General features: G+C 32.3%; 1 protein-coding gene across 2 annotated transcripts in view; it reads right to left on the bottom strand.

Moving 5' to 3' along the window:
• The window catches only part of LOC137404413 (uncharacterized), a 37,928-nt gene that overhangs the window by 8,158 nt on the left and 11,046 nt on the right, over window positions 1–18,724 (bottom strand). For both annotated transcript variants that reach the window (XM_068090612.1, XM_068090613.1), the window contains one exon: window positions 4,117–4,233. In XM_068090612.1, the coding sequence (XP_067946713.1) occupies window positions 4,117–4,233 (117 nt within the window). The remainder of the gene's footprint in view (window positions 1–4,116; window positions 4,234–18,724) is intronic.

An 18,724-nucleotide genomic window follows, 5' to 3' on the forward strand; every position in this document is an offset into this window, starting at 1 on the left:
GACCGACAGAATAGAGAATACAGCAACTTGAACATAATAGCTGATAGCAACTATAGCAATGATAGCAACTATAGCAATGATATCAACTATAGCAATGATATCAACTATAGCAATGATATCAACTATAGCAATGATATCAACTATAGCAATGATATCAACTATAGCAATGATATCAACTATAGCAATGATATCAACTATAGCAATGATATCAACTATAGCAATGATATCAACTATAGCAATGATATCAACTATAGCAATGATATCAACTATAGCAATGATATCAACTATAGCAATGATATCAACTATAGCAATGATATCAACTACAGCAATGATATCAACTATAGCAATGATATCAACTATAGCAATGATATCAACTATAGCAATGATATCAACTACAGCAATGATATCAACTATAGCAATGATATCAACTATAGCAATGATATCAACTATAGCAATGATATCAACTATAGCAATGATATCAACTATAGCAATGATAGCAACTATAGCAATGATATCAACTATAGCAATGATATCAACTATAGCAATGATATCAACTATAGCAATGATATCAACTATAGCAATGATATCAACTACAGCAATGATATCAACTATAGCAATGATATCAACTATAGCAATGATATCAACTATAGCAATGATATCAACTATAGCAATGATATCAACTACAGCAATGATATCAACTATAGCAATGATATCAACTATAGCAATGATATCAACTATAGCAATGATATCAACTATAGCAATGATATCAACTATAGCAATGATAGCAACTATAGCAATGATATCAACTATAGCAATGATATCAACTATAGCAATGATATCAACTATAGCAATGATATCAACTATAGCAATGATATCAACTATAGCAATGATATCAACTATAGCAATGATATCAACTATAGCAATGATAGCAACTATAGCAATGATATCAACTATAGCAATGATATCAACTATAGCAATGATATCAACTATAGCAATGATATCAACTATAGCAATGATATCAACTATAGCAATGATATCAACTATAGCAATGATATCAACTATAGCAATGATATCAACTACAGCAATGATATCAACTATAGCAATGATATCAACTATAGCAATGATATCAACTATAGCAATGATATCAACTACAGCAATGATATCAACTATAGCAATGATATCAACTATAGCAATGATATCAACTATAGCAATGATATCAACTATAGCAATGATATCAACTATAGCAATGATAGCAACTATAGCAATGATATCAACTATAGCAATGATATCAACTATAGCAATGATATCAACTATAGCAATGATATCAACTATAGCAATGATATCAACTACAGCAATGATATCAACTATAGCAATGATATCAACTATAGCAATGATATCAACTATAGCAATGATATCAACTATAGCAATGATATCAACTACAGCAATGATATCAACTATAGCAATGATATCAACTATAGCAATGATATCAACTATAGCAATGATATCAACTATAGCAATGATATCAACTATAGCAATGATAGCAACTATAGCAATGATATCAACTATAGCAATGATATCAACTATAGCAATGATATCAACTATAGCAATGATATCAACTATAGCAATGATATCAACTATAGCAATGATATCAACTATAGCAATGATATCAACTATAGCAATGATAGCAACTATAGCAATGATATCAACTATAGCAATGATATCAACTATAGCAATGATATCAACTATAGCAATGATATCAACTATAGCAATGATATCAACTACAGCAATGATATCAACTATAGCAATGATATCAACTATAGCAATGATATCAACTATAGCAATGATATCAACTATAGCAATGATATCAACTACAGCAATGATATCAACTATAGCAATGATATCAACTATAGCAATGATATCAACTATAGCAATGATATCAACTATAGCAATGATATCAACTATAGCAATGATATCAACTACAGCAATGATATCAACTATAGCAATGATATCAACTATAGCAATGATATCAACTATAGCAATGATATCAACTATAGCAATGATATCAACTATAGCAATGATAGCAACTATAGCAATGATATCAACTATAGCAATGATATCAACTACAGCAATGATATCAACTATAGCAATGATATCAACTATAGCAATGATATCAACTATAGCAATGATATCAACTATAGCAATGATATCAACTATAGCAATGATAGCAACTATAGCAATGATATCAACTATAGCAATGATATCAACTATAGCAATGATATCAACTATAGCAATGATATCAACTATAGCAATGATATCAACTATAGCAATGATATCAACTATAGCAATGATATCAACTATAGCAATGATAGCAACTATAGCAATGATATCAACTATAGCAATGATATCAACTATAGCAATGATATCAACTATAGCAATGATATCAACTATAGCAATGATATCAACTACAGCAATGATATCAACTATAGCAATGATATCAACTATAGCAATGATATCAACTATAGCAATGATATCAACTATAGCAATGATATCAACTACAGCAATGATATCAACTATAGCAATGATATCAACTATAGCAATGATATCAACTATAGCAATGATATCAACTATAGCAATGATATCAACTATAGCAATGATATCAACTATAGCAATGATATCAACTATAGCAATGATATCAACTATAGCAATGATATCAACTATAGCAATGATATCAACTATAGCAATGATATCAACTATAGCAATGATATCAACTACAGCAATGATATCAACTATAGCAATGATATCAACTATAGCAATGATATCAACTATAGCAATGATATCAACTATAGCAATGATATCAACTATAGCAATGATATCAACTATAGCAATGATATCAACTATAGCAATGATATCAACTATAGCAATGATATCAACTATAGCAATGATATCAACTACAGCAATGATATCAACTATAGCAATGATATCAACTATAGCAATGATATCAACTATAGCAATGATATCAACTATAGCAATGATATCAACTATAGCAATGATATCAACTATAGCAATGATATCAACTATAGCAATGATATCAACTATAGCAATGATATCAACTATAGCAATGATATCAACTATAGCAATGATATCAACTATAGCAATGATATCAACTATAGCAATGATATCAACTACAGCAATGATATCAACTATAGCAATGATATCAACTATAGCAATGATATCAACTATAGCAATGATATCAACTATAGCAATGATATCAACTATAGCAATGATATCAACTATAGCAATGATATCAACTATAGCAATGATATCAACTATAGCAATGATATCAACTATAGCAATGATATCAACTAGTGACGTTGTTTTGTATATTTCCTTCTGAGCATCTTAACCATGATTAATTTTTGTTGATTTTAATCTATAAACATCCTGGCTGTCAGATCAGCTCAAACATCGCAAACTACCGCAGATGATAGAAAAATATGCATACTTTCTGATAAAATCTATTACAATTTTGGGTAGCGGTGTATCTTAGGTCGGCACAACGCGCATACAACGCGCATACAACGATACGCAACGGACATACAAGGCACTTGCAACGCACAAACATTGCGAATACAACGCGCATACACTATCATCACAACGCACATACAACGGTCAATAGAAAATAAATAGAATAATTTGTGTAATGTTTTAGACCTGTTTTTTTAACAGACTATAAATATAAATAGAAAATTGAATAATAATATAATATTATTACTACTATTATTATTATTATTATTATTACACATTAATATTATACATACTATTAATGTGTTAACAGTGTCACGTTGTGGCGCATGTGTTGTTTAATTACTTGTGTCGGCGTTGTATCCACAATGTTTGTGCGTTGCAAGTGCCTTGCATGTCCGTTGTGCACGCGTTGTATGCGCGTTGTGCCGACTTAAGATGCACCGTTACCCTATTTTGTGCAAGTTCACCTTTAAGCAGAAGGAAATTACATCGTAATTTTACCCATGGTTTAGTCTTTGCTCTCTTATAACATGAAAAATTATGCATTCATCCTACAATTTAGCAAAAAGTTATCATAGCTTATAAAAGTACCGCAATTTTGGTCCTGAAGAGTAAAGTAGCACTCAGGAAGTTCCACAAATTTTTTTTTGCAGTTGGAACGATGAGGTGGCTCCACAAACTGCTCACATGTTTCCGCATAGATGCTCTCTGCAATTAGAATGAGGTTGGTGCAGCTGGCAGATGAATGTAAATACATTTTAAACCCATTATTAACCAGACACCATCTATCATCTAGCAAATATAAACGTCTAGCAAGCTAATATAATTGTTAACCACCTTCCAAGCTCTGAATGAGAATATTGCTGGCTCATGTTTATTAACTGGTGCTTTGTTGAACTTCAATAACATAGGGATTTACTTAATGCTTGCAAATATTATTACATAATTTTGATGAATTGGCTGCGTAACCACTAGACACACCTAAGCATGACACGCCCAAGCATTACAACCATAACTATTTTGAGTTATAGTAAAATATTACATTCACCAACCAATTAACAACTTAGCATTTGGTATCGCATAATGCAATGCAGTTAGTCTGGCGCCTGCAATCAAGGCCTTATTGATCATTAATATGAGAAAAAGCCATAATATATTATATACTATATGTAATAAAATATATTATATTATCTTGTATGATATATAATTTATATAGTAGTTTTTTATAATATATTATATAATATATTTTATAATATACATAATATATCATATAACACAATATAATATATTTTATAATATATTATATATATATTATAAAATGATATATATAATACAATATATTGTATAATATATTATATATTATAAAATAATGTATTTTATAATATATATTTTATAATATATTATATATTTAATGTTGTTTGAAGTGACTGCCATTTAGGAAAGATAAAGACATAAGTATTTTGTTTTGCTGTAAACATCTGATGTTTACAAATTGTTTTGAGTTTAATGAAAAACACATCAAAAGTAATAGAAAGCAAGTTTTTAAGCCAAGAAAGCTGTGTATTCTAACTGGTTAAATGAATGCTATTAAAAGGGGTAGAAATAAGGAATGGAAGATAACTTGTGTGTTATTTATATCAATAGTGTGTCTCATGTCAACAGGAATAAATTACATAAACATGATATTACCTTTCAATATTTGTAATATACGTTGCCCACTATGTATATCAGCATATAGTGCCCACCATGTATATTAGTATATAGTGCCCACCATGTATATCAGCATATAGTGCCTACCATGTATGTCAGTATATAGTGCCCACCATGTATATCAGCATATAGTGCCCACCATGTATATTAGTATATAGTGCCCACCATGTATGTCAGTATATAGTGCCCACCATGTATATTAGTATATAGTGCCCACTATGTAGATCAGTATATAGTGCTTATCATGTATATAAGTATATAGTACCCACCATGTATATTAGTATATAGTGCCCACCATGTATATTAGTATATAGTGCCTACCATGTATATCAGTATATAGTGCCCACCATGTATATTAGTATATAGTGCCTACCATGTATATCAGTATATAGTGCCTACCATGTATATTAGTATATAGTGCCCACCATGTATATTAGTATATAGTGCCTACCATGTATATCAGTATATAGTGCCCACCATGTATATTAGTATATAGTGCCTACCATGTATATCAGTATATAGTGCCCACCATGTATATTAGTATATAGTGCCCACTATGTAGATCAGTATATAGTGCTTATCATGTATATAAGTATATGGTACCCACCGTGTATATAAGTATATGGTACCTACCATGTATATAAGTATATGGTACCCACCATGTATATAAGTATATGGTACCCACCATGTATATAAGTATATGGTACCCACCGTGTATATCAGTATATGGTACCCACCGTGTATATAAGTATATGGTACCCACCGTGTATATCAGTATATAGTGCCCACTATGTATATTAGTATATAGTGTCCACTATGTAGATCAGTATATAGTGCTTATCATGTATATAAGTATATGGTACCCACCGTGTATATAAGTATATGGTACCTACCGCGTATATTAGTATATAGTGCCCACTATGTAGATCAGTATATAGTGCTTATCATGTATATAAGTATATGGTACCCACCGTGTATATAAGTATATGGTACCCACCGTGTATATAAGTATATGGTACCCACCGTGTATATAAGTATATGGTACCCACCGTGTATATAAGTATATGGTACCCACCGTGTATATAAGTATATGGTACCCACCGTGTATATCAGTATATGGTACTCACCGTGTATATAAGTATATGGTACCCACCGTGTATATAAGTATATGGTACCCACCGTGTATATAAGTATATGGTACCCACCGTGTATATTAGTATATGGTACCCACCGTGTATATAAGTATATGGTACCCACCGTGTATATAAGTATATGGTACCCACCGTGTATATAAGTATATAGTACCCACCGTGTATATAAGTATATGGTACCCACCGTGTATATAAGTATATGGTACCCACCGTGTATATAAGTATATGGTACCCACCGTGTATATTAGTATATGGTACCCACCGTGTATATAAGTATATGGTACCCACCGTGTATATAAGTATATGGTACCCACCGTGTATATAAGTATATAGTACCCACCGTGTATATAAGTATATGGTACCCACCGTGTATATAAGTATATGGTACCCACCGTGTATATAAGTATATGGTACCCACCGTGTATATAAGTATATGGTACCCACCGTGTATATAAGTATATGGTACCCACCGTGTATATAAGTATATAGTACCCACCGTGTATATAAGTATATAGTACCCACCGTGTATATAAGTATATGGTACCCACCGTGTATATAAGTATATGGTACCCACCGTGTATATAAGTATATGGTACCCCCCGTGTATATAAGTATATGGTACCCACCGTGTATATAAGTATATGGTACCCACCGTGTATATAAGTATATGGTACCCACCGTGTATATAAGTATATGGTACCCACCGTGTATATAAGTATATGGTACCCACCGTGTATATAAGTATATGGTACCCACCGTGTATATAAGTATATGGTACCCACCGTGTATATAAGTATATGGTACCCACCGTGTATATAAGTATATGGTACCCACCGTGTATATAAGTATATGGTACCCACCGTGTATATAAGTATATGGTACCCACCGTGTATATAAGTATATGGTACCCACCGTGTATATAAGTATATGGTACCCACCGTGTATATAAGTATATGGTACCCACCGTGTATATAAGTATATGGTACCCACCGTGTATATAAGTATATGGTACCCACCGTGTATATAAGTATATGGTACCCACCGTGTATATAAGTATATGGTACCCACCGTGTATATTAGTATATGGTACCCACCGTGTATATAAGTATATGGTACCCACCGTGTATATCGACTTGTTAGGCAAAAAAACAACAAAAGGCTTATGCGGATGTAACAAAAACAAATATAATTTTTTGCAAACTCTTTTAGTCATTGAAGTCACTTCACCAAGTATCTTTTTCTGTTTTTGCTAAATTGTCTCAATTTTTATTTGCAAATCTATAAAAGATAATATTTTAAACTTAATCACTGCATATGGGAGTCGTTACAGTCCCAATATCAGATTAGATCAAAGGTTCAGCTGACGGATACGAGATCAATAACGAATATTAGATATCAATGATTTTCAACTTTCTCTAAGTTTTCTTTGACATGCATAAGTATTTTAATATATGAGCAAGTCTATCATGCTTGTAGTGATAGACTTATATAACAAACAAACGTATGATTGCACTTTCACAGATGCTTCAGTATCTATCAGTACGTAGTTTCGTATTTGAACGCTCATTTGTATTATTTAGTTAGAAGGAAACACATGTGAGAAGAGGGATTGTCTTCCCTTTTGTCAGTAGGATCATCAATAGAAGTACTAGTTGACTATTATGACTGTTTATGACTTTAACTGAACAAGCATGACAAATATCCATTAAAAGAAAGCAAATTTCTGAATAATATCCAGAAAAAGTAGAAGTTTGACAATTACAAAAAACAGAAGCGCCTTGCAGTGTAAAAATAAAATACTTTGACTTTTTAAAGCTAATTTTTTACACCATGTTTTGAAATTTAGTATCGCTTTTTGTGCACATATATTCAAAGTAAAAAAATTAATAAGAAAAAAGTGTTCACAAACCTTAAACTTACATTTGCATGTCATCATTTAAATATTGCACCATTTGTTTGTATTGATGGTTAGCATCACATAATCATCATAGCAAATTAATTACCATCAACAAATATTTATAGGCATAACATGGGTTTCCTGCAAAAATGGCTTTTATTCCCAAAATACGCTTAGAGCTCACCAAGGGCAAGGACTAAACTCGTCCCTGCATACACAAGCATTAGGCCAAAGTTTCATGCAATACTGCTCTGCGGCAGTCTGTAAGAATAGTTGGTGTGTCGATGAACTATTTATTAAATATAACATAAGGAGTTGTCTACTATTTATTCAGCGGTGGTATATTAAAGGAGTAGACAAGTCTTAATTTTTATTTCATTATTTGTAAATGAACATATAGCATACAGTTGTTTGTAATATATTTATGACCCATACCGTACACCAAACAGCTAGTTAACTTTTTCTAAAAATTTTTTCCATAAACAGTTCATGAATTTCGCTTATACTTTCATCATCTAATAATAGTCTTAGGTTCTTGTCTAAAATTATAGCCTTAGATTCTTACCTAAAATAATAGCATTAGGTTCCTAACTAGAGTGATAGCCTTACGCTCCCACCTAAAATGATAGCCTTAGGTTCTTACCTAAAATGATAGCGTTAGGTTCCTACCTTAAATAATAGCCTTAGGCTCCTACCTAAAATAGTAGCCTTAGGTTCCTATGCAAATTGATAGCTTCAAGTTCCTACCTAAAATAATAGTCTTAGGTTTCTAGGGCTAAAAGGATACCTCTCAGTTTCTAACTAAATTAATAGCCTTAGATCACTACCTAAAGTTCCTACCTACATTGACCAAGAAACGTATTTAGTGAAAAGCTCCTTAATATTGTCAATATTCAGATCACCTCATATTTGAGTCAAGTTTTCAATAAACTATACATATATTTGTAAGCATTCAATGAGCTGAGAATACAGTAACTTGCTCTTACACTCAGCTAGGGATGAACAAGTTACGAGTTACGAGTTACGTATTGCGACAAGCTAAATGGTTGCAAAAAATATGTACTCTGTAACACTATTATACAAGGGTGTATTTAGAGCAGTGCTAATTAGCAAGGGAGCTCGGGCACCTGTAGCTTATGTATTCAAGGCTATTCAAGCGATCTGTTCTTCATCACTATATTTTATTACTTCAAGGAGTAAAAAGTATAAAAGATGAAGGTGAGACCGAGGTAATGCTTTACCTCTAATTAGTTTGTCGTGCGGTTAATAAGGCACCAGCTTACCTAATGCACCGCACTTCTGTTATGTATTATTACTAGAGCGTTCTATCGAACAGGCCTAGGCACAACTATACAGTTTTGTTTACTCGACATAACCCGGATTTGCACTGGTTTTATGTTGAGGACATTTTTATGATTAATTTTGTCCACTGAATGGTTTTTGTTTGTTGCAATAAAAATGGCACTTTTCTGCTCAAAGTTTTTATGCAAGCAGTAAGTTTACAAATTGTAGTGGATGAGACCAAAAACTGATGTATTTTATTTTAATATTTGGCGGGCTCTTTCTTTCGGTGATTGGCATGACTTTTTCAGAATATGAGGCTGAAAAATTTCAATACCTAAATTGCAAGGAGAATATTGCCTTATCTCAAATCTATACTAAAATTTGTGTACCTACTACCAATCATGTATTCCAGCTCATCCCACTTTCACCAACATCTTCAAATCTTTGAACATATTGCCTTATTCCAAACTTGCTCATATCTGCATTTGTGTTACAGGTTTCAAATCCTGCGTAAACTATGCCCAGAATATTTGTATTTATCCTTCCAGACATATGACAAACATCGTTTTCTATTCCATGACACTAACATACTACGTCCACCATCATATGTTTCAGTTTATGAGCTTTCTATTACTACAACTTTCAATTCACTATTCTGACTCATCTGCAATATTATTAGATTTCCAACTTTTAAAACACTTTTGTTCAACTCACTCAATAATTCTTGATTTCTGTTTTCTCATTTCTCTTTGGCACACAACAAAAACTTCATATTATTGATGATAACAAATGCCAATAAATAGTTATACATACGTACGTACGTACGTACGTACATAATGCGCCAATCAAACCAGTATTCACAACGTTACGTGTGCTTTGACTGATCATTCTTTAATGCACTCACTTAGTGACGAACCCAATCGATCATCTCACAGAGACTTCATGAATGCTTCCTCGCGATTATAGACTCGCGATTATAGACTCATGATTATAGACTCATGATTATATAGACTCGCGATTATAGACTCACGAATATAGCTTATTTATACTTAAGTCAAGGCAAAGACTACCAAAGAGAAAAAATCAATTAGATATTCGCTCACTTTGTGAGTGGATAATTCTATATCTGAGCGGCTACTAGCACGAATGACTTGTGTAATACATGTGTATGTTGCTAAACATAACTGACTAGTCATCATTTCTCTCTCTATAACAATTTTTTATATTTCTGTCTGTATTATATATAGTCTGGTGAGCCGTGAGAGATAGTCATGTGTAATAAGTATGTGAACAGTTATTCAGACATGCATGGAGGTAGTGGAGTGGCATGGATAGTAGTGTACATGGCTGCTGAGCTGAATGTTGAAGTTCAAATCCTGTGCAATGCAATTTTTACTTCTCAAAAAATTGCATACACTTACACCTTATTAGACTCCTCCAGCCCACTAAATCTTATGAACCATATGAAGTTGTATTAACATTCATATAAATGCAATGAAAAAAGAAACGGCAGGCAAAAAATGTAACTATAATGATGGAAAAAACTATGCCATCTGACCGAAACCGATTCGAAACAAATTCACTTGAACTGACATATCAAGGTTAGTAGTCATTTCATCACATAGTGAATTGCAGGAAACGGTAAAACTAAATCCGTGCATCGTCTTCAAAGATCCTGAGCCGTGAACAATAAAAAAACTATTTATACGCAAGGAGACAATGTTATTAGCATTTTATGAAATACTTGATACTGGTCCTGTTAAGCCATGTAAAAAATCAGTTAACACAATGTCGTTAAGCAGAGTTTTTTATCTAAAAACATTAAATTTTAGATCATTCTTAAGCATCAGTTTTTTTGTAACTGACTAAAAGGCTCGTGATTGGCGACAGTTAAAAAAACAATGACAGTTTTTTCCTGGTCATTTGAGGGCATATAAACAGACCTGCTTGTCCGAGTTCCTATATGTTTCCACTAATCCTGATTTATTTCAGAAAACATCTCTTGCTAACAGTATTTGTGAATGTGTCACTGTGAGAAACCAACAGGTTGACTTTTAAAAACTTATTCAAATGTTTCTACAGTTAAACAAAACAGGATTTTAAAGGGCTCTAGGAATCTATTTGTGGTGAATGATGGAAATAGGGGCGCCACTCTGTGTATACTTGTGGCCACAACTAAACTATTAAATGTGTAAGTTAGACGAAAATCAGATTAAGAAAAAAGATAAACCTATAAAATAATAAATACTTTTATTACATAATCACATGAAACTGGTGTGACTCAGCAATGCCAGATGGAGCAGATGCAACTAGGCAGTACCATAAAAACTGATCCATAAAACTGCATGCAAAATATATTAAGTAACACCGGCTTTGGTTTTACAAGAGTCGCTCTCTTGGCAGTACAGAGATGTAATCCAGCCGGTTAGGAACAGGTCCAGACATACGGGCATCTTTGGTCCGCTGCAGCGGCTAGTCTAAGAATAATTTAATTTACCCCCGCCTTTGAGTGTAGCCACAGCACACTCTTTGGGAAGTCTGGTCAGACTCATTGTTGGGGATTTTACTTCATTCCAACAAGATGACCAGATTCACCGCCAGCTTAGAGCTGGTGTTGCCAGTTTAGTCGCCAGCAATTCGGCCCATAATGCAGTTCGTATCAAGCAGTACCACAATAGCTAAAATGTTCTCTCACGGACATAAACTGAAGAACATGTAGCCCATAATTCAAAACTGCAATCCGTATAAGAAAAGACAACAGACATGCCTGCCCTGAAAATTGATTCTGTCTGGACCTCTGAAATTGAGCCGCTTAACAAAGACACTGTCGTTCTTATTTATTTGAAAATGACAAAGATATAAATTTTAAAAATTGCTTAAAGTTAAAAAAATTGCATTTCAGTAATACTAATTTTGAAGATAATCAAACTATTGTTCTGCAGCTATTATATCATGCAGTTATTTCTGATTTTATTTACATTCGAGTTTCTATTGGGTAAATAAACAGTTTTAATTCTAACCAAATTTGTACTTGTAGCTTACCTACTTTTCATTTGATCTGGTGCCAGGAAAGATATAAATAATAAATATATCCGCAAATACGTAGCACTAAAATTTACACAAGCGTATCCCATGTCTATAATGCTGCAGGACTTTATTTCGATATTGAAGTTTACGATTTTCAAGACCAAATAATTTAAAAAGTAAGATTGAAAAAACAACTCCTTAGTAATCACTGAGTCATCCAACTGCTTATAAAATCATTGATTTAAAATTCTTTATGGTTTATTAAATACATATTATATAACAAGGATTTTTTATTATCTTACACACTCCAGCTTAAAGTTATGGTAATCTTTTGCTATCAATCACGCTTCTACTAATCCCCCATGAGAAACAGCTGTTTGCCTCAATAAAACCCAGCCCAGTTCCTTTTTTAAACCATATTTGATATTCAATCTGTAGTGTTATGAAGTGCATGTATGCTCAAAACTTAGCAATTTGTGATGTAAGCAAGAGTCTTGATCCTATTCATAGCGAGTAAAAATGAGTTTTTGATGTGGTTTGTTACTCACCAACAAACTAATTAGAGTGTAAATAAAATGACTTTCGCTGATTTTTAATTTTTTAGTCACACACAGGTAATAGAAATATAAAGCTGCATCTGACTTTACATCGTGTCTTTTCACACAAAAACAAAATATTGGCTTAAAGAAATTAAATTGGCTTTATCAGAAAGTATCGATATTTTTTTATCATTTGTGATAGTTTTCAATGTTTGAAGTGATCTGTCAGGATGTTTTAAGGGCAAAATATGACTAATATCATTTAAAATTGTTTTCATTGCGATCAAGTTTTTTAGATTTTAATCTATAAACATCCTGGCATCCAGAACACCTCAAACATCAAAAACAATCACAAATGATAGAAAAGCACCCGATACTTTCTGATGAATCTATTACAACCTTGTATAAGTTCAATTTGAAGTAATATAAAACCATAATAATTCACTCAGGTTTGAACAGATATAAATAATAGAATAAAATATTCCATTTAATCTATTCAAGCGGTCATCATAAATAATGAAAACCTTGTTCACGAGTTGTACAGTGTTTGGCTTTGTGACTAGCAATTTACTAGCTACGCCTCAAAACACTGATCTTTATATTTAAGAAACAAGTGTTTCAATGTGTGGAAGTGCGTGAGACAACAAAATTGTCATACTTCTTATAACTTCTTTCCCGCAACTCTACCCTTATAAAAACACTTTAACATCCACGAAGAATATTTGGCCAAAATTAGAATTGTCACAAATAATATCCAGTTTGTACTCAAAATCTCAAGCTAAAATTTATACCTGCTTTTAGTAGTCAAATTTGTATATTGTAATTTTATTTTGAAACATGGTTTCACTTCAACCTTTAACCGCGATAAAGAGATGATATAGTAAACTGACAGTATAAAAGAGATGATATAGTAAACTGATAGTATAAATGAGATGATATAGTAAACTGACAGTATAAATGAGATGATATAGTAAACTGACAGTATAAAAGAGATGATATAGTAAACTGACAGTATAAAAGAGATGATATAGTAAACTGACAGTATAAATGAGATGATATAGTAAACTGACAGTAAAAAAAGATATAGTAACGTGATTGCAATAAAGATGCGATATAGTAACCTGACTGCAATAAACATAGTAGGTGGGTAGTTATGTAAACAGTTTACTAGTTCAAATCTTTCTATTGGCATCAACAAGCCAATCAATTAGTTTCTATAAACACTGGTTACCAACAAAGCAGGGATGCCAGCTTGCGTTGATTTTTTAAAAGGAATGACAATTCCAACTAATGACATTTTACACTGCCTTAATATACTGCATCTCTTAATACAATTATAGTAAGCGTATTGGCAATAATGTTTATACTCATATAAAAGTAATTAAAATTTAATGTTGTAATTATGACTGATTATCATGGCTTTTCACTTAATAGGCTATTTAGATAGGTAGTTACGTAAAGTAAAATGCCTCTTTCAAATGTAAACATCATTTGCATAACTCATGAGAATATTTCTTGTTTTTTTGCACTTTGAATCTTTTTAATCCTATTAGCCATTTAGCTATATATATTCCTATTATTTGGTTATTTGAAGTACATTATACAATCTTGTTTTGTACCATCTACGGTTCAGTTCAGAACAGTGGATGTTCTCCAACTGCCAGATATATTAATTTATTTTACTACCATTGTTGGATTTAAAACACTGAATGGTTAAACTCTTTCAGACATCACTGATAGGTTTCAATTTTCAAGTACCAGATATCGATGACATGATGATTGTATCTTGTATTCGCCAAAATATGTACTCAACAATTGTATTGCTAGTTCCTTTAAGCGTTTGACAAAAGAGATAATGCATACCTATTCTTATTATTTTGTGACTTTTTATCGTACTGTTATTTATATCACATGATTGTTTAAATTTTTTATATTGCATTTATTTATACTTTGTTATATTTTTTCTTATTACATCACTGTTCTTACTAAATTGCTGCATTAGTGACCATTGCAGACTACCAATAAGCAATGATGTAACGAGCTCAACAATAAAAATAGTTCTTAATTTGTCTTAATCTCAGACCCATTAAAGATTTTATACAATTGCATAGACCATATTCTAATCAGTACGTTTGATTTATATATCTAGCTTGAGTTTCTAAAAAAAATATGCGAGCCCTAGTCTATCGTTACTATAGGTTTAATTTGTAAACAAGCATTTCATGTTAGTATATAAATACTATCTAATAAATACACATATAAGAGGTCATCTACAGTTGCTACGCTACAAACAGCCACACATAAGTATCGTTTGTCTTGGCATCACCTTATATCAATATTTTATGACCACACGAAGAGTTTTACAAAAGCTAATGTACTTTGTTTGACATCTCTTTTCTATTTGCATAATTTGAAGGCCCAACAAAGTTATGGTATCATGCATTCAAATTAACACCCCCACTGCGATTGCTGGGGATACGTTGACCGCTCACGTTTCTTCTTCTCTATACACCCTTCCATCTATTGTACTCTATGTACACAAATATTAGATATATATAGAGCATTGTCAGCTAAGTTCGCCTACGCTTAGTCACATAGCTATTCGTGTTTGTTGATTTAAACTGAATTGCACAATTGCTAATGACCTAAACAAATTACGTATAAAAGCGTTTTTGTTATTAAAGTGATACTTTGATGTACCGAGTACCTTTCGTATACCTGACAATTTTTATCTCATAGAATGTGTATGTTCACTACTAGGCAATGCCACCAAAGGTTAGAGTTAAAAGTGGTAGTTCACTTACACTTGCACTTACACACTTACACTCGCGTACTTACCCTGTAATTCTCACTACATTTAAATCTTAGTATTACTGTTCGAGCTAGAATTATATTGTTTTTATCATTATTATTCGCATATCATTAATATTATTTGAATAAGCAATATAATGATAAATGCGTTTTACATGTGTTATTATAGTCTTAATTAATTAATAATTATATTATAAAACTAATATATTATCACATAACACTACATAATAGAACGTAATAGTATATTATATATAATATTATAGTATTATATAATATATATTATATAATAATATAATAGTTAATATATATTATATATTAACTATTATATATTACATTAGGATATATGTAATATATCTATTATAATATTGTATCATATTATAATATAATATTATGAGGTGTCAAACAAATTTTACAAACAATTTTGTAATATAATATATATAAAAATATAATATATTATAACCCAATATAATATAATACAGTACAGCTTGCTATAAAATATCAAAATACAAATATATATATAAAGTCTTTCTTCTATATTTATTTCTATAACTTACTACGCACATATAAAAGCTAGATCCTAAAAGTTAAGGAGAGTTTATACAGACTTAGGAATAATTAATAAATTTAAATGAAAACTGCAGTCATGGCAACAGTGTTCAATGTCAAGGTTATTTTAATAAGATTTAAATGAATAAGCGAGACTGGCATTGTTCTGTGTAGAATTAGTAGCTGAATGCCAACAGAGGCAACTTACTGAGATTACTAGCGACGTCTCATCATGGTGTTTATAAATATCAAGTACTAGTTGTTTGACAAGTTTCACTTAATCTTTCAGAGTCGATCAAAGTATAATTAACTCTCTGACATCTGTTTATCATGTCGATACTCAAAACAAGGCTTTCTTCATAATTCTTTCACATTTTGAAAGTGATGACTTGCCTCTAGTTGGTGTTTGAAGTACGCATTGGTAAGTGATAGATAAGCGATAGGTAAGCGATAGGTAAGCGATAGGTAAGCGATAGGTAAGCGATAGGTAAGCGATGGGTAAGCGATGGGTAAGCGATGGGTAAGCGATTGGTAAGCGATAGGTAAGCGATAGGTAAGCGATAGGTAAGCGATAGGTAAGTGATGGGTAAGCGATAGGTAAGCGATAGGTAAGCGATGGGTAAGCGATGGGTAAGCGATAGGTAAGCGATGGGTAAGCGATGGGTAAGTGATGGGTAAGCAATAGGTAAGCGATGGGTAAGCGATGGGTAAGCGATAGGTAAGCAATAGGTAAGCGATAGGTACGCGATTGGTAAGTGAGGTCATAACTAAAAAGGTCCCACAGCTGCAATAATGGTAACGTATACATCTTCAAGTCTAGGCATGTTTTCTAATCTTTGAAAAACGAAGATATTGAACTCCGGCAGTTGTTTGTCAGAATATGATGACATAAGAAGCCTTGATGGTTTTATAATATATTACGAGTATGAGAAGCACACGATTTAAAGTTGACCCAACCGACTTCACTAGTATTTAGTCAGTAAGTTGTCCTCACTCGTCTAGAGCTACCAGCATAAACGCTGTTAAAATATTGTTCCGATGTAGCGACTTAGCTGGTCATCATATGTATTGATCCGGTTAATTGGTTGAATGTTTATTAACCTTTGAACTCTGGTGTCAGAAGCTAACAGCTAAAGGAAAGCATAAAACTAAGTTTTGATACAGTATTGGAGTTTGAATGCCTCAAATATTATACCAGACTTCACTAATTTAATACATTTCTTCATTTCTGTACCGGAATTTTACATACCTCATTGATGAAATCAACACTAAAAAGGGAATGTGTACTGATTTTGCTTTTGGACCGGGTTTTGGCCAAGGCACGGTGAATCACTTGCATTCTTTAAATTTGATTGAAGCTATTGGATATCAAGTGTCTTAAACCATTTAGTCTCTTCATCTTGCAAACAAGAATCATAAATGCTTGATTTGGCCTAAAGGTGTCACGATCAATGACAACATATGTGACAACTTGAATCTGCGTAGTGGTGTCATGGTCAATAAAAATATGTGACAGGCCGATGCTTCTATACACTTGTTACTGCTTAGTAGCATCGCATGTTCTGTTCCGATTGGCAGCCATTCTTTGTCTAGAATTCCTATATTAAGGCCTAGAGATGTATAGCTTCTCATTTATAAACTAACTTATAAATTGCATTATGATGTACAAATTACATATAAAAATATTCAATGTAAATTACACTTATATGTAATTTGAATAAATCGCCGCGCTAACGCAATTTTACATGAGCAATGGTCATTTTCTTACAACGTATGAGTCTTTATTTTATACAGTCTTTGACGGTTTTGTCTAAAATAGTATTTTTACGCTATTTTTATTGTTTAATTAGAAAGCCTACAATGGTTCAGATAGAGCAACCAATCTATGAGTGTTTCAGAGTGTGCTCATGCGTGCAATGTTTAATTGCATGTAATTTATAAGTAGAACATAGAAAATAACATGAATACAAATGTAAATCAAGACTCGCAGCAGGAGAGCCTCGCACACAAAGTGTTGACTCACACTTTATCATAAGCTAACAGCGAGCCAGTTCAATTTTATGACACATAATCTATAGATATTTTTTGTTGAGACACCAGCAGATGAACTGCTAATGACAAGATCGAGACGAGGTGAAGGTTTGGTTAAGCCAACCACTAGGCAAACCTCCCGTATATGTATGTTAGTACACTTTCACTCATGCCAGCAATGTTCCCATAAGAATTGCTTGTAA

The sequence above is a fragment of the Watersipora subatra genome, chromosome 9 (genome assembly GCF_963576615.1).
Source record: "Watersipora subatra chromosome 9, tzWatSuba1.1, whole genome shotgun sequence".
NCBI classification, from domain to species: Eukaryota; Metazoa; Bryozoa; class Gymnolaemata; order Cheilostomatida; family Watersiporidae; genus Watersipora; species Watersipora subatra.